General features: G+C 36.4%; 2 protein-coding genes and 2 pseudogenes across 2 annotated transcripts; all 4 read right to left on the reverse strand.

Moving 5' to 3' along the window:
* Window positions 1-1,932: 1,932 nt before the first annotated feature.
* Window positions 1,933-6,742, reverse strand: LOC143630401 (subtilisin-like protease; annotated as a pseudogene).
* Window positions 6,743-8,920: 2,178 nt separating this feature from the next.
* Window positions 8,921-11,205, reverse strand: LOC143630380 (subtilisin-like protease pseudogene; annotated as a pseudogene).
* Window positions 11,206-11,977: 772 nt separating this feature from the next.
* On the reverse strand, window positions 11,978-13,877 carry LOC143630402 (uncharacterized protein At2g29880-like). Its single transcript, XM_077099426.1, has 3 exons — window positions 13,719-13,877; window positions 12,782-13,113; window positions 11,978-12,706 (listed from the first exon to the last, which is right to left on the reverse strand). Exons 2-3 carry the CDS (start codon window positions 13,109-13,111, stop codon window positions 12,074-12,076), a joined length of 963 nt encoding a protein of 320 aa, XP_076955541.1. The 5' UTR covers window positions 13,112-13,113; window positions 13,719-13,877; the 3' UTR covers window positions 11,978-12,073.
* A 1,673-nt stretch (window positions 13,878-15,550) lies between these two features.
* Window positions 15,551-19,363, reverse strand: LOC143630403 (uncharacterized). Its single transcript, XM_077099427.1, has 14 exons — window positions 19,290-19,363; window positions 18,801-18,861; window positions 18,621-18,720; window positions 17,732-17,833; window positions 17,522-17,626; window positions 17,141-17,340; window positions 16,954-17,055; window positions 16,758-16,874; window positions 16,592-16,648; window positions 16,402-16,468; window positions 16,241-16,294; window positions 16,046-16,120; window positions 15,922-15,957; window positions 15,551-15,813 (listed from the first exon to the last, which is right to left on the reverse strand). Exons 2-14 carry the CDS (start codon window positions 18,845-18,847, stop codon window positions 15,700-15,702), a joined length of 1,176 nt encoding a protein of 391 aa, XP_076955542.1. The 5' UTR covers window positions 18,848-18,861; window positions 19,290-19,363; the 3' UTR covers window positions 15,551-15,699.
* Between the last annotated feature and the right edge of the window lie 3,268 nt (window positions 19,364-22,631).

Consider the following 22,631-nt stretch of genomic DNA (forward strand, 5'->3'; position numbering starts at 1 on the left):
GAACCACCCAAATTTGTTGATGTACTACCGCCCAAACTGATATTGTGCCCCAATTTATCCAAAATTTGGCGTATCTCAGTAATTGCTTGCTCAGTTTTGGCTTGTGACTGCTCAGACCTCTCCAGAATCATACTAATCTGAGCTAAAGTTGTTGTGTGTTCCTTCACGGTCTTCTCAAGATCAATGATGCTACGTGTGTTTGTCATCTCTATTCAAATCAAATTGAGTAACGGATTTGGATTTATAAAACGAATTTGATACACAGGTGATTATATCACACCGACGACTGAATGATTTAGGTCAAAATTGGGGAGAATTGAACGAATTCAATTTTAGGTCAAAATTGAATCAAAATCAGAAGAAATTGATCAACAATTGATCAATTTCGGCTAGAAATGAATTGAATCGAACCAGAATCGATCGAAAGAATGATCGATTCAACAACCAAAAAGAAGCGAACGACTAAGCGATCAAATTGGGAACGAGAACACCGAGGATCAATGAGCTTTGATACCAATTGTTACGTGAGATTAGTAGGAAGAGATATTAGAGAGAAAGAGAACAGAATTAGGTCACAAATCAATCGATACTGTTATTCATCGTTAATACCGTTTAAGTACTGACCTAACCACCAACTGACTAACTAACTCCTATCACTATTATACAATGACACTTACAGTCCCTCTACTTTTTCAAGAATACAAACAAGACCCTCAAGACTACTTTGACTTATTGACTTAAAAAAAAACCAACCATAACAGTCGCATATGAATACAAAAGCTTTATTATTTTGAAATCGAGCTGAAATGAATTTAGCCAATCTTTCTTTCCTTTTTTAATCCTCTCTCTTTCGATCTATTTGACTGATTATGAATATACAATTTGAACTGAATGAATGAGACAAGTGTTGGGTATTAAATCATGGTTAGTTTGGTTATTTTTTGTTGTGAGTTGTAGGTAATAGTAGAAGCAATAATTGGGCATCAGATGGTCTCATCAATGGTTAGAGAAACTAGCAATTAGTTCAAATAAAAAAATTGCATATGATTTGTATATGCTTTGTTGCTATACAAAGTATGATTTGTTAATGTTTTAGTAAAACTGTAGCAATTTATTTGTATATATAAAACTTGTAATTTATTTGTAATTTTAGTGATTTATGAACTTTTCATTTTTCATTATTATATGTAATACATAAGTTTAATCATATAACGTATTTAAACATATTTATCAATTATACCGTGTTTATTATTCAACCCGTGTAATACACGGGTTCCTAACCTAGTTTGAAAATATTTCATTTATAATTAGCCGTATAGAAAAATGAGGGTACTAATAATAATATCACAAACTTAACCCACGGGACAATGGGACCCACTAAACTTACTTACAGTCAAATTCTACGGAGTAAAGATGGCTTATGGTCCATGGTTGGACTGTAAAACAGTTAGCCCACAAGTTAACTTCCTGGAATTAATGCAGGTATCAAATTCCTATGGATGTTTTTCAATTGCAAGCCAAAGTTTACATTTAACCTTAAATCATTAAATATAGTATTGAATATTGTTTAAACTTGTGATTTTGGTGATTCATTAAATCAAATTTGACATTTGTACATTGTATTTAATGTATGCATGCCAACTGCTCGATGAAATGCCTCTGTCAGATTATAAGTTTTGGATTCTTCTTTGTTTGCATAAACCTAATTAGTAACATCACAAGGCATAGGATCATCATCATCCAATCAGTTTTCACTAGTTAATTAGTTATAGGCGAACGAACAAGAACTACATTTTCCGGTTTTCTTGTTTACAAACGTTTTTAACAATAACATATTTATTATCCGGGAAGTATGAAAACATTGACTTTTTATTCAAATCATATTATTTGTATATAAAAGCATCGATGTCATGTATACAAATATCTGGATCTTCATTCGAACTTGAATGAAAATGGGGTTCTAACGGTATACTTACCAGATTCATCTACCCACGTCATATGCCCTTGCCGTACGGACCTTTCTCCTTATCGTTAACATCTCGACTAAATGTTACCTCGTATGTTTTCTTTTGGTGCACCGCTGTGAAGCTCATGACACCCTCATCATTATGAACCACAATCTTAATACTTACACCCTTTGGCACATAAATGTCCCTGATTCTGTACCTTGAGTTGGCCAAACCGACATTAGTCACCGTCCTTGAGTATGTTTTGCGATCACCTCTTTTTAGAGACACCGCGAAAGAAGGATAATTGAGCTGGGCCTCTGGGATGGTCTTTGAGCAATTAGCTTTCTTTCTAATGATGGTTTTAATTTGTTTGGGCGGATAGCCTAACCCACAAAGATAAGGAATGTAGTCCTCGGGTTGGATGTCAAATACTAGGCCTGGCTCGTGGGCTTTTGGTGGGTTTACGTGACCCGATCCGGTGGCAAATACATCAGCAGGAAGGCCTGTTTCATCTACAATGGGCTCTCCTTTTCGGTTTAGTTGACTAGCAGTGGTCATTATTGCAGATTTGATAACAGCAGGAGACCATTCTGGATGTGCGCTTTTGAGCAACGCGCTTATGCCTGCAAGGTGAGGACCGGACATTGATGTGCCTTTTCTGACGTGAAATGTTGCTTTTGTTCCTGTTTGGTTGTCGACTGACTGATGCCATGCTGCAAGAATGTCCATACCGGGTCCCGTAATGTCTGGCTTTAGGATTCCAGGACTTGCACGGTTTGGCCCTCTTGAAGAGAAATAAGTCATCTGTGGATCTGATTTCAGCCCAACCACAGTTCCACCGTGACGGATAGTTGCGACAGGAGAAGAAGTTGAGTTCAAATACTTCTTAATTTCAACCCCTTCTTTGTAACCAACATTTGACGCGAGTATAACATGAGCTTCTGCTATTATACTCTCACCATGAACATTGCCATTAGCCATAATCATGGCAACTCCCCCTGCATCCTTAACTACTGTTCCGTTGGAAGTAGTATCAAAATCTTTCCCATGATCACACAACACTACCTTCCCCTTGACATCAATGCGGTCCAGTGATGCTTTAGTGCACCATGCTCCGTAAACAAGAGGCCAAAGCTTCCGGTCGGAATCCTTTGGTTGGTACAAGGATTCACCGTGAAATTTCTTCTTGTTTCCAAGAACAACTGTTGTCCTGAACCTTCTATCAAGTGTACTGGCCCCAACTGTAAGGATCCATGGCGCCTCATTTGATAACGATGCACTCTCCGGGCCACCATTACCTGCTGAACAACTCACGAAGATCCCTTTCTGCATGGCACTGAAGGCGCCAATTGCTATACTATCATTATGAAAATCATGAAAGGAATTGAAATTCAGGCCAAGCGAAAGAGACATCACATTAACACCGTCTTCAATAGCGGCATCCATGCCCGCCAAGATGACATCGCCCGTACAAGACTTGTACGTACATACTTTATACATGGCTACATGCGCCAGTGGTGCCATCCCATTGGCAGTGCCGTTCCCCAGTCCGAAAACGTTTGCGTTGTCTACAAAATTCCCTGCTGCGATACTTGAAGTGTGTGTCCCGTGGCCGTCATTATCTATCGGAGAACTTTCCTTCATAAAGTTTCTTATTCCAATAAGTTTGTTATTACAGCCTGCCACTTCACATTTACCCTTCCACGTTGCTGGTGGAGGGGGGACCCCATGGTCATCAAAAGAAGGATGCCCGGGAGTAATTCCAGTGTCGAAAATGCCAATTATGATTCCCTTTCCTTGGTTTGAGTCTGTAAGGCCCCGAACCCGGTAGCCTTACTTTAGCGTCGGATTTACTCATAAACACAGTTCTTATAAATCAGAGTTCATTAAAACTTTCGCGGAATATAAAAACTTTCATAAAACATTTCATAACAAAACACGTCTTGTCTTAAAACATCATTTTGTCTTTCAAAATAATCGAAACATTAAACTTAAACGTCTTGAGTCTTCCGATGCCAGCCTCTTATTCAGTGCCACGTGTCTCCTCAAGCGAGCTGCCTCATCCTACTCACCTGCGTGCATACTAAAAGTCAGCTACGCTGAGTGAGTTCTAGTTAATCGTACGCCATACAATACAACACATACATACATATCCGAAGATACATATCCATACTTCACTAGTTACCCTTCTGTTCTACATACATACTTGCTACCATACATACATACATATCTACAATCACTAACCTCAGTCTACCGAGAGTACGTTCATAGTCCGCCGACTATACCTGTACTCACGATCGTGAACACGTAAAAGGTCCGCAGTCCTTACCTATGTTCACCATTCATGGTACGTACAAGGTCCGCGATCCTTCCCTATACCATCATACATCCACAACACGTACAAGGTCCACGATCCTTCCCTATGTTGCAACCTAATTCATAGCACGTACGAGGTCCGCAGTCCTCCCCCATGCTAAAGCACGTATAAGGTCCACCGTCCTTTCCTGTGCTGACGCCTACCTATATTACGTATAAGGTCTGCAGTCCTTATCTACGTTACGTATAAGGTCCGCCGTCCTTATCTACGTTGGCGTCTATCTCCTAAATTCATAGCACGTACGAGGTCCGCAGTCCTCCCCCATGCTAAAGCACGTATAAGGTCCACAGTCCTTTCCTGTGCTGACGCCTATCTACATTACGTATAAGGTCCGCAGTCCTTATCTACGTTACGTATAAGGTCCGCCGTCCTTATCTACGTTGGCGTCTATCTCCTATAACACGTATAAGGCCTACCGTCTCTATCTACGTTTACATCTATCATCTGCATCACGTATAAGGCACGCGGTCCTTAACTACGCCATCACCTGCCAAGTCTATGTCCAACAGAAGTTAGAGGGATTTGCCATCCTAACTTACTATGTCGAACGTAGAACTCACATACCATTCGTGTACCTGTATACACATACTTCACATATACAATAATTACATCATAGCATAAAAACATTCTAGGCGTTCTTTACATCCTTCATTTAACAACCATACCCTTTGTCGTTACGTGCAATATCCGAAGATCGTTCACGCCCCGACAAGTATTCATTTGTAATATTCATACATCCTCGATATATAATATTCGTACCTTTATTTTTAACCTGACAGTACGCGCAATATCCGAAGATCGTTCGCGTACCGACAAGCAATCATTCATATCCATCACATATATCACATATGGCATACACTTATCACTTAGGATAAATGTATTAACACATCGAGTATGCACACAGCCCCGAAAACATAACAAGGAATGGGGCTAGAAACTCACCTGAACTCTGCTTCTTCCTCCGATAGTTGTAAATCCCTTCTTTAACTGAGCTCGGCTGACTGTATAAGTTACACGTATCAATACTCGCCTGATCTAATCTGGTGGCCTAGTATTAGCTTACTTTTACTTATCGTTTTAATCTTTAGGCGAAGTTAAACCTTAGGCGAACTTAGCTTTAGGCGAAGTTAAACCCTAGGCGAACTTAGCTTTAGGCGAAGTTAAACCTTAGGCGAACTTAGCTTTAGGCGAAGTTAAACCTTAGGCGAACTTAGCTTTAGGCGAAGTTGTCATCAGGCGAACTTGGCTTTAGGCGAAGTTGTCATCAGGCGAACTTGACTTTAGGCGAAGTTGTCATCAGGCGAACTTAGCTTGCAGGCAAAGTTTATCAGGCGAACTTAGCTTGCAGGCGAAGTTGTCGTCTGCAGCTACTGTTCGTTCTTAAATCCTTCGTTTCTTAACCAAATAACTCGATTTAGGTATCCACGGAATCGTCTGACCAGCGCCTACAAACCCCAACCATCAAATCGACCTAACATCGATGTTTAAAGGGTGCGATTTAGGCATATAGGTTACGGGTTCTTTTTATCAATCGATTAACCCATCAAATCATAACCATTTTCAGTAAGATTAGCTTTGTTGGATTCGTTTTTACCATACAAACTCAGATCTATCATTTCTCAAATCAAACCGAACCTATACGAACGATTTCTAACTATAAACGTACCTTGAACGAGTCGAACTACGAACACGGTTAAGCCTTGATGTTGTTTTGGTCCGTCACGACGTTCCAGCACCAACAAGCTCGGGTTTTCGCCTTCGGATCTTGGTTCGGGTTGTGTGTTTTGGGTGTGTGTGTATGGAAATGAGGATTAAATGGTGGTTAATGGTATTTATATTTAGGGATCATGGGCTTAAGCCCATGGACTCTCCTTCCTTCTTTCATAACCCAAGTCCATAACCCATATCCATTACCCAACACTAGCCCGACCCATACCAACTCCTACTCTATTTATTTATTTCCCGATAACCCGAGTAAACTTTCCCTCTATTATTAAGTAGTATAATTAATATCATTTTGGAAATTTCAGGATGTTACAGAGTCTCTCCATAAACCTGAGTTTTGGTGCAAGCCCAGAAAGTAAGGTGTATGAGTTGTGTGTAATTGATACACAGTTTGAGGCCTGACAGATAAAACTCCACTCAAACGCTCCATCATCTCTGCTTGATCTGCTGTCATTTTAGCAGCAAATCCTGTAATCACGTGATGGTATTTGTGAACCATCTCTGGTTTCTCGTTTGATCGCGTAGCTACTTTTGACAAAAACGAGTTATACCAGTCTTCAATGTTGAGGACCTGGACTTGAGGTGAAGTTAAGTGAACAATTTAGGTTTTCAGGTCAGTGGCTTTGGTGGGAAATACATTGAAAAAGGTGGTGCAAGTGAGAAGTAACACAAAACCAACTGTTGGCAACATCGTGTGTCTCTCGTTGCTTATGATTTTGTTGATATATATGTCAAGGGCTACTCCTAGTAGGTATTTATATAATATTGAGGAAAGGGGGGGGGGTTAACTTGTAATCACCTTTAAGTGAATACGACATTATTCTTGAGGAATAATCTTCTAACATGATATGCCCACTCAATCGTCTAGAATTAGGAAACCAGTTTTTATATTGCTTTGTTCTCCTTAGTTTTTCATTTCTACTAGTTTCCCTAGTCTAAAAGAAGGTTTAAATCCAATGAAAGTTGGTTGGTTTCCATAGTACTATATCTTGCTTTCAAGACAATATTAACTTATTACAAACACATTTCTTTTTGTTTTTAGGATTATCCTTAAGTCCTTAGTTAATTAGCAAGTTGTCGTCATTCTCTTTTTGGTGTCCTGTAAGCTATCGCTTTCTTTTCCAGCTTTGAGTTTGTTTTGTGCAGAATCTTAGCCACTTAGATATGCGTGTAGTCTTTGCTATTACTGAAGGTTTACGCCGTCTACAAGTTTGTTTATAATAAAACGAAAGGGTCTAAAAACTTGTTAATTAGGAGATAATTATAATTAGTTTTGCTATACAATCTACTATTTTTAATGTAGAAATTTGTTGAGCTGGTGTGGGCCCTGGGCTCATTCTTTTGCAGGTGCATTGCTATTTATAGAATTGGCATAACTTTCTTGCTTCAAGTCTTGGAAAACCAGGTATGCAATAATTAAGAAAGTTATCATTAACTGAATTTGGAAGGATTATATTTTCTACCTATCAAGGAAAAAATCAGTGGCATATAATCAACTGGTCAATACAAGAAATATCTTCGTGAGCCAAAATTTTGTGACGAATGACGACCCCTATGTGTTGGTACATTATACATTAGTGAATAAAATAAATCCGACACTTGATTTTAATCACAAACTGACTCGAATGAGTGACAAACTAAAAGGTGGCCACCATTTGCTCATTGTGGTCTTTTGTGTGGTTATATTTATGGTCCTGACGTTAAGATTCTGTGAATTAGCGAACAAAGTAGTCATTGGTTATGTTATATGTAGAGATATGAATCACAATGTAATGCTATTCTAATATGGTTACTCAGTGATAACAGTCAACGGTAATAGTCAAGAGTGGTCAAGTGTAGCTGTTCTCAAGTTTGTTCCATTAGTGACACATTGTTACAGTTCTGTAATCTTTTGTACTCTCGTTTTGTAATCGTTTGAAGGATTCGAGTAATTGTTTGCAATAATAGTTGATTTTGTTCTTTTGTTATCTAATTGTTCGTTCTATTTTGATTCAATTCCGTGATTTACAATAACAGCTTACGGCCTGCTTTGTCACTAGTTAGAAGAAATATGCTTCTGGATTTTGATGATTAGTTAAATGAATGGTAATCTTTTAGATGTGTATATTGAAAAAAATGGGCTTAAAATTCATCATTATTTCAAAGCTTAATGGGTAAGAGGCATTGTTTTAGAGACCAATCGGACCGGCCGGAAGGTTCAACCAGGATTCGGTAGTCTAGCCGGTCCAAACTGTCAAGAAGAACCGGTTCACATGTTGGTTTTGAAAGGAAAGCACAATATAAAAAGAGACAATGCTGGCCCTAAGAATCGAACGCAAGGCCTGTTTTGTGATTTATGCATTGAATTAAATTAGACATTTCTACAATTTATTTAATGGGTGCATAGCAGCTGCTGGATGAAATGCCTGTGTGAGATTGATTATAAATTTATTTTACTTCAAAAATCCATCAATCAAAGGCAAAACCAACTGCAACAACTAATTTTCATGGTAGTCAATGATTATATATAATCAACAAGTATGCAGTAATGATTATATATAATCAACCAGTTTTCAGAAGTTAGTTACATGCGAACAAGAACTACATGTTTTGGTTACCTTGTTTATATTTTTACTTGTTCATTTGCCTTTACCAGTTGAGTACTTCACTACTTCAGTATGATTTCTGCTCACCCCTCATCGATTTCTGGTTCTGATTTTGAATTTTCAGCGCTTCTCCTATTTAACTTTTATAACAATAAACATATAAATTATTCGAAACATATGAAACCATGACTTTTCTTCCCTTCGTATTACTTATTTATATATAAAAGCATATATAGATAGATGTTCATATTACACAAGTTGCAGCCACTACAATATCTGGACCTTCATTCAAACTTGAATGAAAATGGGGTTCTAACTGTATACTTACCAGTTTCATCTACCCACGTCATATGCCCTTGCCCGTACAGACCTCTCTCCTTGTCCTTAACATCTCGACTGAACATGACGTCGTATGTTTTCTTTTGGTGCACCGCTGTGAAGCTCATGACACTCTCAACTTCTTGAATGGCAACCTTAATATTTGCACCTTTTGGCACAGAAATGTCCCTGATGCTGTAACCCAAGTCTCGCAAACCAACATTACTGACACCCTCATCATTATGAACTGCAACCTTAATACTTACACCCTCTGGCACAGAAATGTCACTGATGCTGTAACGCGAGTATGGCAAACCAACATTAGTCACTGTCCTTGAGTATGTAATCTGATCACCTCTTTTCAGAGATACCGCGAAAGATGGATAATTTAGCTGGGCCTCAGGTATAGTTTTTGAGCAACTAAATTTCTTTTTAACAATAATTTCAATTTGATTGGGTGAATAGCCTAACCCACAAAGATATGGAATGTAGTCATCAGGTTGGATGTCAAAAACAAGGCCTGGCTCATGGGCTTTTGATGGGTTTACGTGACCAGAGCCGGTGGCGAATACATCAGCAGGAAGGCCTCTTTCGTCTACAATGGGCTCTCCTTTTCGGTTTAGTTGACTAGCGGTGGTCATTATTGCAGACTTGATAACAGCAGGAGACCATTCTGGATGCGCGCTTTTCAGCAACGCGCTTATGCCTGCGAGGTGAGGACAGGCCATTGAAGTGCCTGCTATGACGTTAAATGTTGCTTTGGTTCCTGTTTGGTTAACTGAAAGATGCCATGCTGCAAGAATGTCTACACCGGGTCCGATGATGTCGGGCTTGAGGATTCCAGGGCTTTCACGGTTAGGCCCTCTTGAAGAGAAAAAAGCCATCTCTGGATCTGATTTCAACCCGACCACGGTTCCACCGTAACGGATAGTTGCAACAGGAAAAGAAGTTGAGTTCAAATACTTTTTAATCTCAACCCCTTCCTTATAACCGACGTATGATGCCGGCAGAACATGAACTTCTGCTACTATACTCTCACCAGAAACAATATCATTAGCAATAATCATAGCAGCGCCACCTGCCTTCTTAACTACCACTCCCTTGTCAACATTATCAGTCCTATTCACATAATCACACAACACCACTTTCCCCTTGATATCAATGTGGTCCAGTGATGTTTCATTGCACCATGCTCCGTAAACAAGAGGCCAAAGCTTTTGCTTGGAACCCTTTGGTTGGTACAAGGATTCACCATGATATTTCCTCTTGTTTCCCAGAACAACTGTTGTCTTGAACCTTCTATCAATGGTACTAGCGCCGACCGTAAGGGTCCATGGAGCCTCATTTTTTATTGTTGCGCTGTACGGGCCGAAATTACCCGCTGAACAACTCACAAAGATTCCTTTCTGCATAGCACTGAAGGCGGCGATGGCTACAGTATTATTATCAAACGACGAGGAAAACAGACCAAGCGAAAGAGACATTATATTAACACCGTCTTCAATAGCTGCATCCATGCCCGCCAAGATGGCATCGTCCTTACAGACCACGTATGTACATACTTTATACATGGCTACGTGCGCTAATGGTGCCATCCCATTGGCAGTGCCATTCCCCAATCCGAAAACCTTTGCGTTGTCTACAAAATTTCCTGCAGCGGTACTTGAAGTGTGTGTCCCGTGGCCGTCTTCATCTATCGGCAAAGTTTCCCTCACAAAGTTCTTATTCCTATAAGTTTGTTATTACAGCCTGCCACCTCACATTTACCCTTCCATGTTGATGGTGGAGGGGGGACGCCATCGTCGTTAAAAGACGGATGTCCAGGAGTAATTCCAGTGTCTATAACACCAATTATGATTCCCTTACCATGGTTTGAATCTTTCCACAACCTTGAGTTTTGGCGCAAACCCAGAAACTTAGGTGTACGAGTTGTGTGTAACTGGTACATACCTTGAGGCCTGACAGATAAAACTCCACTCAAACGCTCCATCATTTGTGCTTGATCTGTGGTCATTTTAGCAGCAAATCCCGTAATCACATGATGGTATGTGTGAACCATCTCTGGTTTCGCGTTTGATCGCACAGCTACTTTAAACAAAAACGAGTTATACCAGTCTTCAATGTTGAGGACCTGGACTTCAGGTGAACTTAAGTGAACAATGTAAGTTTTGAGGTCAGTGGCTTTGGTGGGAAGTACATTGAAAAAGGCCGTGCAAGTGAAAATTAACACAAAACCAATTTTTGGCAACATTTTGTGTGTGTATGTGTGTGTGTTTGGGCTATTCCTGATGTGTACCTATATATCATTAAAGTGAGAGGACGTTTAGTTTGTACTTAACATCGAGTGAATACGACTAACGAACAACATCACTAATTTTATAGTTACTTTCAAACACATAATAGTGGTATATTATGCTCTCACTCAGTTGTCTATAATTAGAAAAGAAGTAGTCATATTGCCTTCTGATCTTCATTTCTACACGTTTCCCTTCATCTAAAAGAAGGTTTAAACCCATTAAAGTCCGTCCGTTTTCAATTTCATAGTGCTATATCAGACAAGGAACATTAATATATGAAAAGCTTTAACACTCATAACAAACATTTATATTTAAAATACTCATGTAATTAGAACCCTTCACATAATTTACATGTTGTATCAATATTCTCGAAAATCGGATGTTTCAATACACCATTAGGATACATGCCAGCATAAAAGTTAATCGACAAACCAAGGCTGTAGTAGGCGCTTCCAGGATGGCGGCTACACAAACATTTTGGCCACAGCAAGGAGCCGCCGCTAATCTAGATGGTCCACTGTGGTGTTATTATTGCTAATCTAGTAGCATCATGTTGCAGGTGGCATGAACTATGGTTACAGGAAAGCCATCTTGAAATATGAAGAATCTTGATAATGAGTAAAAACTAAAAACCAATCATATGATGACAAATGTGTAATAAACAACATATACAAACATAATTATAAATATTAACATATTATTAAGGTAAAAGGGTGGTTATTATTATTGTTGTATATATAATCAAAGCATGCTCTAGTAAGACTAGAAAACAAGTTCTAAAAAAACCTTTCTAACTAATTTTTCAACTTTTTTATAATAACTTTAAATAAGCCCTGAAAGTAACATTGACACCCATTCTTTTCTTTCTTCATTAGAAAGACTATAAAAAAGATCAAGTTTAGCAGAATCACCAACAATAACAGACGCTGCTCGAAGCCGTGCTTGTAGACTAAGATTCGGTATCTTTTTCAGCTCTCCATTCAATTTTGTTCTTTTATCAGCCGCTGCCTTATCCGCCGCCACATCTACACCCACTATTCCCACCAAAACCGAAAACTGTTCCTCTTGCTTTTTAATCAACGCCTCAATTATCTTTACTAATCCTTCCGTCCGTGAAGACCAATTACTACCTTGACCCTTCTTGTTAGCAACTTGTGCAGCATCATCAATCGACACATCATCATCTGAATCATCACCAGCCGCCATGTCATTCGCTTTAAGGCCATCGTCCTCTTCATGGTCAAACTCATGATTCTCATTTACCGACACTTTAAATTGCTCATATTTTGACGTATGACCAACATAATCACTAGTTTCATACGTTTCTACTACTCGATTAGCATCTGATGCATCTCCAACAATCTTGTGATTGCCTCTGTGTTTTCCAAATATCAAACGCAAGTCATCATAATGTGGAAACGGTTTATTTCTCAGCCCCTTTGCATCCGGATGACCCTACAACACCATAATGCATACATATAAACATAATAAGAGTTTTGTAAACGATGTTTGATACGGTTAGTCGGTTACCTTTATCCAATCATCCCATACGTCATCATCAGAGCAGACCACGGTGCAGTCTGCACTTCTCCATTGTATACCAAATGCATCTTTCATATTCGTTATTGCATCACAGTGTTTCTTTAAGGTTTTAAGCCTCGACTCGATATGAGGAGTGGCCTTGAGATTACACCCGGGAAGCCTGGATTTGAGTTCTTTCTCAAGAACAGTTGTGTATCCGCTTCTGAAGATGTTATTGTCTCGTTTCCATCCGGATTGGCATATCTCTGTCAGTGCAGAAATCAATGCTTCATCTTCTGTTTTTGTCCATTTGTGTTGTTTACCAGACAGTCTGCCCATTCCTACCAAATTGTAAATAATATTATAAACTAATCACCTAATGCAGAAATCAATCACGTATTTTTTTTGTTCATGTTGTTCATTATAAAAATGTCCGTGTTCGTGTACGCTCGTTTAAAACCAAAATGAACAGTTTGTGACGTAAATGAACATAACTGAACAAATATACAATACACACACATATATGTATATAACTACTTATGTGTTTATTTAAATTTAAACAAGCATAACGAACAAACATAAATGAACGCATAAATTCATAAACGGGCGTTGATGAGCATATAAAAGAACAAACAAAACGCGCGCTCATGTTTGTTCATTTTTTTTTTGAGAAAATATTGATCCTTTTATATATAACACAAACCGAACTACATCTGTTTGTTCATTGGTTTATTAAATAAACGAACATAAACGAAGCAGTTCATGACAGGCTTAGGTGTACAGTCTAACAAGATTATGCAACTAAATCACTAAATTGTTGATGAATTTGGAAATTGAATATGAAAAACCTAAAATAAAATAAAACTAGAATCAAATAATAATAATAATAATAATAATAATAATATTAAAGTAGAGAGGTTTGAATGAATATAAGCAGGTAGAAAACCTAGATTTCAGCAGCAGGCGTTGGTGGTTGGAATTGGAATTGGAATTGGAATTGGAATTGAAATGGGTTTCCAGTTTCGTGTGGAATCGGATTTGGCGATTGAATCGGTTAGGGGAAAAGAAAAGGGGATTCTATTCTATTCCATGGCTGCCAAACACCGGAATGGAATTGATGCTGCTATTATTATTATTACTTGACAGGCCGCGCCATGCAGCGGGAAACGCATACTACGTAATAAGTTTATGGGTGTTTATTGTTCGGTTTAAAACCGTAAAACCGTTCATCGTTTTATTTGACGGTTGATTTTTTTTTCTTTAACTTTTGGCCAGTTGTTTTCAACTGTCAAAGGTTCTGTCTTGGTTTTCGACGACAAAAACAACTGTTACAAAAGGTTTGGCTCACGATTTAATTTAAAACTATCATAACCTGGCAGAAACACACATTTAAAATGTATTTTTTTAACTGAAAAAACTATGACAATATCATACTCTAATTAAAGATAAAAATATGTTCGTTTTTATTGTATATTTTTTTTAAAAAAATATTAACGTATGAAAAAGTTATTAACGTTTAAAAATCATGGGGGTATTTGGGTTAAAAGTGAAAATTAAAATAAGATTTAGGTAAAAGATTAAGGATTATTGTTGTAATTATTCTTTAATTAAATTAAAATTGAGGGATGAATATTGTAACTATATTAAATTAACGTGAGTTTTGTTTTAAGATGAGAATGACTATTTTGCCCCACTACAAGGTTGTATCATATGCAACATTTACTTGTAAATCCCTTAAAAAGTAGTGTCTTAATTTGCCCCTCTTTGCTACATTATATATAGTATAGATTATTATTATTATTATTACTCCTACTTTTTAACGGCATCTAATCATGCGTGGAAACCTATCTTTCTTGAACTATGTGTTCAAGGTCGACTTCTTGACCGTCATGTGACTGTACCTTTTGATATGCGGGAACATGATGGAATCCGTAAACCCTCCCCCCCCCCCCCCCCCGGTTAGGTTTGAACCCAGGATTAAAGCCCTAATTCGTCGCTTCACCCAGATGTCTTTCGAACTGGCCCAAGTGGAAATCGAACATATATCTCCCTATTGGGAGAGCAAGCGTTACTACTAGACCAACTTCTCAGGACGATGATATTATTTTATTCCGTTATTTCAATTTTTACTTCAATTACAATATATATAAACAAATAAGCTTAAAAGTATATGTATATATTTATATATTTTCTCATAGAGTTATTAGGGAGGTTTATTTTAGATACAAAACTATGTTAATGACTATAAAAACAAAATATTATATGCATATCATACGTGACATTTTAAATATGATACATTAGACGGTTATGTAACTGCTTTATTTTCTCTCTTCTTCAGTTGAGACTATCTTCTATGCACCACGTATTAGTAATGAATTATATATTTCTTAAATTTCTTAACATATTATTAGTTCTCTGTATTTTCTATCTTCAATGCATAATCCTTGATTCCGTTCTCTAATAATATATGCTTTTATCATATAGTTACTCACCCTAGAAGGTGAAAAGAGTTATCTTTTGTAAAAACATCATGGATCAAAAGAGTTATATTTTTCAAGGTTTTAGCTTTTATTTAAAAGTTAAAAATAGAATATAAGTAGAATTATGTATTTGTGTTCCATACTATCTACTAGTTTATCTTTTTATAAATAAGTAAAAGCATATGATTCCTTGTAAAACACATCAAATAATGCTTTATGTTCCAACTCATTTACATTCAAACATTATATTAGCATTAACATGGATTAGGTCAAATGGAAACTGTATTCAATAGCTAAAAAGAATACAATAAGCTCTAGCAGTGTGGATATATATTATTCTCCTCTAAAACCATGTGGTATTAAACTATGAACATCTATCTCTATAACTGTCTACAACTAAACTCAGGCAACGAGGTATAATCGCAATAAATTCTGTTAATTTTCTGGCTAATGTGCAGTTATATTTAACGGGTCAACCCCAATCGACTTGTAGTAATCTTTATCTGCATTGGAAACTCGCTCGCCAAACATTTTCCACTCGCTTTGACATCTTTCCCTCACCTGCCATCAAAAGTCACCAAAATAAAATATTATATAAGAAATCCTATCAATGACTGTAATATTATACTGCAATTATGATTTGTTTTGAGGTATAAACTGTATACATACCCCTTGCCATGGTTGTTTCCCATTTTCTCCTTTACCCTACACATAAAACAAACAGAGGTTAATCCATTATAAAGTAAGAGTCACCCAAGTTCACAAGGGCAAATTGGGAAATTGTTCTTTTTACCTGATTCCCGAGTGAAGGTAGACCTTGATGAACTATCCATTGTGCATCAACAACTCCAATCTTTTCGTGTGCAGGCTATGACACCAGAAACAAATAATAAAATGAAGATAATACACGATCAAATTCATGATTTTTCTATAAAATGGCGAAATTAACCGAAACAAGAGGTGGTTAGTTAGTTAGTTAGTTAGTTACCTCAACGCATTTCTGGAGAGCAAAATCAAGACCCCATCCGTGAACCAAGTCATTCTACATTTACAATTGAAAATATTAGACATAATTATAAGCCAAGAATTGTGTAACGTGAAAAAGATACACATTTTGATCATTTTATTATCTCTAATCATACGCGATACCTGGATTAAATGCCACACGCAACGCCAAGCCTCTTGAGAGAAAACTGGAGCCATGATCTCTACAAATCTGTGCACAAAAAACAACAAAGAATTAGATAATAAATGTAATAATATTGTTATATAAAGTTAAACTTAAAGATGGACAACAAAGTGTGTTTAGTGTGAGCAATTAGCAGTAGATTGTACGTACGCTGCACATGGAGGCAAATGCGGGTCGCTGCACCAACCTGGCCTCTCCTCTGTTTCTCTACCATTAAAGAAATGAAATAAAATTGAAAACATTAGCAGACATGTAAAAAGATATTACCTTTAATAATCTTTAGTTACTTGTGCTAACAAAAAACATATTATCATACTTATGAACTTCACGATCTCCACGTCTCCTAGTCATTTGCCATGTTAAACCCCGACTGCTAGGATCCAAACCAGGTTGAGATATTTCCAATCCATGCTTCCTCACAAGTTTAATATATCTACAAAGATGAGAAATTGACATTACTAAAAAATATAAATCTACAAAAGAACACAAGACTTTTGTCTCCAAACACTCACTCTTCAGCATCAAAATGGTCAACCCCGAGATCTTCATCCCACATAAATATGAAGTCATACAGTGCAACGATGTCAGGATGAAGAAATCTTTTTGCATACCACCTTTAAAACAAATGAAAAGAAGCACGTGTTCATAAAGTCAAAGTCAAAGATATGAAAATGAACTAGATGAATTGTTGTGACTTACCATTTGGTTTGTTTTTCCACACTTATATGAATGGCGCGCTTTGACCATTCAAATTCATCCCATTCTGTTGTTTTACCATCATAATGAAATAGAAGGATTGTAAAATTCTCAGAAAATTTTTGGACTGCCTTATCGATGTTAGGTTTCTGATTTTGACCGACAGTGAAAGTTACTAGATACTTTGGTGTGGTAGTTAGGTCCTGCAAAGGGGAAGAAACGATGTACCAGATTATATTAGCTTGACATTTTCAAATTTATGGTAACTATCCATACATTACAAACAATCTAAGATATTATAACATAATAATATTAATTCTTCCTTTCATGAGTAAAATTAATAATATTAAAAAAAACAAAAGTTGTAGCAAGAGATAAACAAACCTCACTAGGTTTACCAAACAATCTGCGAGGATATAAATCTGACTCAGCAACAACAATAGCTGGAGGTAGTCTTTCTGCGCCACGTGGATTAGATGAGACCCAAATCTGCATAATTGTTTTAAATTTGACATGATGTTTAGCCAGGGCCGTTAAATGCAAAAGGAATAAACTTTACTAACAAAATCAAAAAATTTAAGCAAATTTATATACCTTTGATGGATCATTATGGTTTTGTACTTCCTTTGTGGCATTATCCCTTGTGACAGAAATCACATCTAAGATGTACGTATCGAATGGAGAAATGAGTTTAATCTGTCAAATTATAATCACCAAAAGCTTGTTATTTAAGTAAGGAAAGCCAAAGATGACACACTATAGTTGGTAGAGGAACAACAATGAAGCATAACACATGCAATTAAAACAGAAAGTACTAAATTTATATACCCTTACAAACTTGAAATTTATCATATATACCCAACTAAAACTAAAAATATCAAATCTATCCAGCTTTAACAAATTTTTACTTAAAGACCATTCTACCCCTTTCCATTATATTTGCTTAAACCTTATTTTTTTTATTTGGATTTTGATCGACATCGACGGTAAGCAAGATGGGCGTATATGAAATTTTAGTGTTTTACAAAAGTAAGGGTAAAATGGTCATATATTAAATTTTTGTTAGTGAATTGGGTACATCCGTACATGTGATATTTTAAGTTTTTAACTACTTTGTAAGGATATATATTCTAATTTTGAATGGATATATAGGATATTTTCCAAGTTTAAATGGGTAAATACGGAATTCCCCTAAATTTATTCCTATGTTTAATGAAAACTGCAATGTCTAACTCTTGCTTTTCTATAAAAGTATTTGAATATTTTTAAAATGTCTAAAATGCCCTTCAAGCTCGCGACAAAACAAGGTAATTTTGCGGATTTGGATAAACGACATCATTATTCTAGTAACGATGCCAATGTGCAGACAAGCGAATTCTCACCCAAACTCTAAAACTAAATGCAAAAAAAGGAAGAAAACACACTTTATACTAGGGGTGACAAAATGGTAGTCGGGTACGGGTCAGTTCAAAACGGGTAGTACCTTTGAGGGTGAGAAAGCTGGAAACGTTGCCCCGATAAAGAAGCCAAAAAGAATACCAGACGTGATAGTTGCAATAATCCTCGTACACTCGTTCGATTTCCTGATCATTCCCATATTAATAAAACTGTTAAACAATAATTTTCATAAAAAAACAAGAAGATATACATAGTATACACAAACCTTCCATTAGAGTTTCTTTTTCTTTTATTAATTTCTTCAAAATCCATTCTTTAAGTAAACCCTAAAGAAAACAAAATATGTGAATGGTAGTTAAATAGAACAGAATTTGAGACAATAAAGACCGATTCAGAAGCCCATAAACTGCATGTGCTTCGTTCCCAACAAGTTACTTTAATTTCAGGCAATTGAACCAATCATGTGCCTACCTTTGCCAGATTGACATGCTGGGTACGTACTATTAATTCAATTCAACCATACTGTAAAACCCTTTTTTCTTTATAAATAAAATATATATATATATATATATGTGTGTGTGCTTTTGATTAATAATTATAAAAGCCCACTAGAGATAGAGTTGATTAACTTAAGCCACAATAAAAGGTTGAAGAAGAACCCTAGCTAGCTAACCCCTAAAGTCAAATCAAAACGTGCATGTAGTATTAGTAATAGTAATGTAATGTTTGCTTATTAATCAATAAAACAACGTACCTGGGATGAAATAAATTTGTGAAGGCGAAGAATAATAATAATAATAATAATAATAATAATAATAATAATAATAATAATAATATGATTGATGAAAAGAAATCTTGGTGTTGTGAATGATTTATGTAGCTTTTTGGGTTATAAAAGATAAAGAGGAATTGAAGTGGGAATTGTTTCAAGTTTGCAGCTTCAAATCAAATATTCTTATTTCTTATTCTTCCCCTTTTTGAAATTCAAGATAGTTACAGCTTTCAAACTATTTATATTAATAATTAATTACGCGTTTAAATGGGAAAAAATTATTTATTGTCTGTTATATCGTTATTTTATAAATGGAAAACGAATTAGTTTTTGAATCAAATACAAGCAATTTTTAACGTATAAATAATTAGAGTAGTTATAATTAATTAATAACTGTAGTGTAGAAACAGTTACTCTAGTTAATTATGTGCTTATTAGATTAATTTCATAATTTCATTTGTATTTAGTTATCATATTCAATGCTTCTAAGATATCACATATTAATATATTTGGAAATTGGTAGAAGTTGATAAATATGGATAGAATTAATTTTTTAGTTATTATTAACACTTAGTTATACCTTAAATAAAAAAATGATCCAACTAATCATGTTTGTGTCTGGTTAAGAAATTGCAATTAATTAGCTTAATGGTGTTTTTTTGTATGTTTAACGGTGTACCCTTCCTTAGAGGTTAAGATTCGAGTCTTGTTATAGACTATGGAATACAATTAAATGAGTTTGTTAGTTGTTGTTATGTAAAAAACCTACAACACTCAAGCCCGCTTGATTTTTTTAAAAGGTAATTCAAGGGTTCTTTTTTTTAGATTTGAAAATGTTATCAAATACCTTTTTATATTATTAATTATTTTTTTCTAAATTTCTTATATATAAATATATAAGGAAGTCCTATGTAAACAACATAAACATTTATATTATGATATAGAACTTTATTTTATTACTAGTTTGAGTTGTATAATAGTATTTAGAACAATTTTTAAGCAAACAATATAGTTTTACTTTTAAATGAATTTTCATTTTTTTTCACAAATTAAGTAAACCTAAAAGCAAGAAAATACCCTTGTAAATTTTTATCAATGCTTTTTTATTTTATTTTTATGAAAAATTATAAAGAGAATTCTGCAATTTGTCTCCCTGGTTTATATACACATTCGATGGGTTTGCCCCTGAAAAAGATTTTGCGAAGTTTGGGCCCCTGTGTTTCTCCGGCGGGTTCCTCTGACTCCTACCGTCAGTTGAACCGTCGTTGACCGTTAATGTCGAAGGGTAATATAGTATTTTCCTTATTTACACACCCCTGATTCAATAAAACCCCCGATTTAGGGTTTTTTCCCCAAACACCCAAATACAAACCAACCGTTCGAACATTGAACCCCTAATTTTTCCGATCACCGTTAAAATCAAACGTCACCTGCACACATCGCAATGTCGACCTCGTATTCTATTAGGTCGGACAGTGAGTATTGTGACCCGTACTACCTATATGGTAAGGTGTTAGTGTTTGTTCAAAATTTTCGTTTTATTTACTTATGTGTTGTTAACGGGTTTGAATGTACTGTTGTTATAGGTGAAAATTATTCAAATGCGTTCACCATAAAACTTTTCCATGGAGGGTATTTCGCTACCGAGGGGCAGCGAAGATACGAAGTGGGGAAGATCACTTACGTTTATGAAGTTCAAGTTTCTGAATTTTGTAAAAGTGTGTTGCTTGGAATACTCTGTAAGTTACAATATGGTTGTGGTACAACTTGTTGTTTTCATTACAAACATCCGCGTATTAGTTTGGACTTGGGTTTAAAGCCGTTGGTTGAAGATTATCATTTTCAAGATGTTTGTGATATGATTAGAGGTAGTGATGGTATAGGTACTCACATTGTTGAGATTTTTGTAGAACATGACAGGACTAGTGGTATAGGTACTGAAATTGTGGTCTATGATTCTGGATTTGTACCTGGTTTTGGTTTTGAAAGTGTTCATGAAGTGAGTGGTCAAAGTGTCCATGAAGTGAGTGGTGAAAGTGTCCATGAAGTGGGTGGTGAAAGTGTTGATGAAGTGGGTGGTGAAAGTGTTGATGAAGAGAGTGCTGAAAATAGTTCTAGTGAGGAAGATGATGACAGTTATGATAGTGATCGATCAGATGAAAGTGATCCTGAGTATACGGATGCCTTTCAAACACCCTTGGAGGATATAGAAGTTGACATGAGGTTGTATAAAGCTATTGAAGATTTTGATGTGGTAGAAGTAGCAGCTGATCATATTAGTGATGATGATGGTTTAAATCCTTGCATGGATACCTATGAGAGCTCTGATGATGAGCGTCTGAGTGTCTTGAATAGTATGCTAAGAAAGTTCAAGGGTAAGGAAAGGAATAATGATGATGAGTGTCCATTTTATGTTGGTCAGTTAATCCCATTAAAAGAAAAATTGAATGAAATGGTTAAGAGTTATGCTATTCATGCTAGAAGAGATTTGTATATCAAGAAGAATGATCCTTTAAGGTTTAGGGTGATTTGTTTGGGGGACCAATCCTAATTTGGTTGCTGGTGAGGGGTCAAATGTATCAAGTCAGGAAAAGTTGAAGGTAAAAAAAAGGAAATTAAACCCACTTGCCCTTGGACGCTGCATATCTCAAGACAAACTGTTGAGGATAATTGGTGTGTGAAGGCCATTCCCAGAAAACACGACTGTCTAAGAAGTAGAACAATTGGTTTGTACACAATGTCTACTATTGCCAAAGAGATTGAGGTTGAGCTACAAACCACCCCCAACTTATCTGCCAAAGAATTGAAGGCCAAATTCCAGCAGATGCATCAAGTACAACTTTCTGAATCCAAGATGAGAAGAGCAAAGACAATAGCCTTGCAAAGGAAGGATGGTGACCACACCAAACAATACACCCACCTCAGATCCTATATTGATGAGCTTCTTAAAGCAAACCCAGGTAGTACCATTAAATTAGATGTTGAACCATGTGCTAACCCTAACCTTAAAACAAGGCAATTTAGAAGGATATATGTGTGTTATGCTGCTTTGGTTAAAGGATTTAAATTGCTTGGTAGAGTACTTCTTGGGTTGGATGGTTGTTTTATGAAAGGGAAATACCCTGGACAGATTTTGACTGCTGTCGGGACGGACGGTAACAATTGCTTGTATCCTGTTGCCTTTGCAATAGTGGAAGCCGAATGCACAGACTCATGGAAATGGTTCTTAGATCTCCTTGGAGATGATCTTTACTTGCCTCATGATGCCAATTTTACTTTCATAAGTGACCGACAAAAGGTATGTACACGTAGGATATATTTGTA

Source organism: Bidens hawaiensis, unplaced genomic scaffold, assembly GCF_021521415.1.
Source record: "Bidens hawaiensis isolate Kalapana, Puna unplaced genomic scaffold, B.hawaiensis_p1.1 tig00005663_1, whole genome shotgun sequence".
In the NCBI taxonomy this organism is placed as follows: Eukaryota; Viridiplantae; Streptophyta; class Magnoliopsida; order Asterales; family Asteraceae; genus Bidens; species Bidens hawaiensis.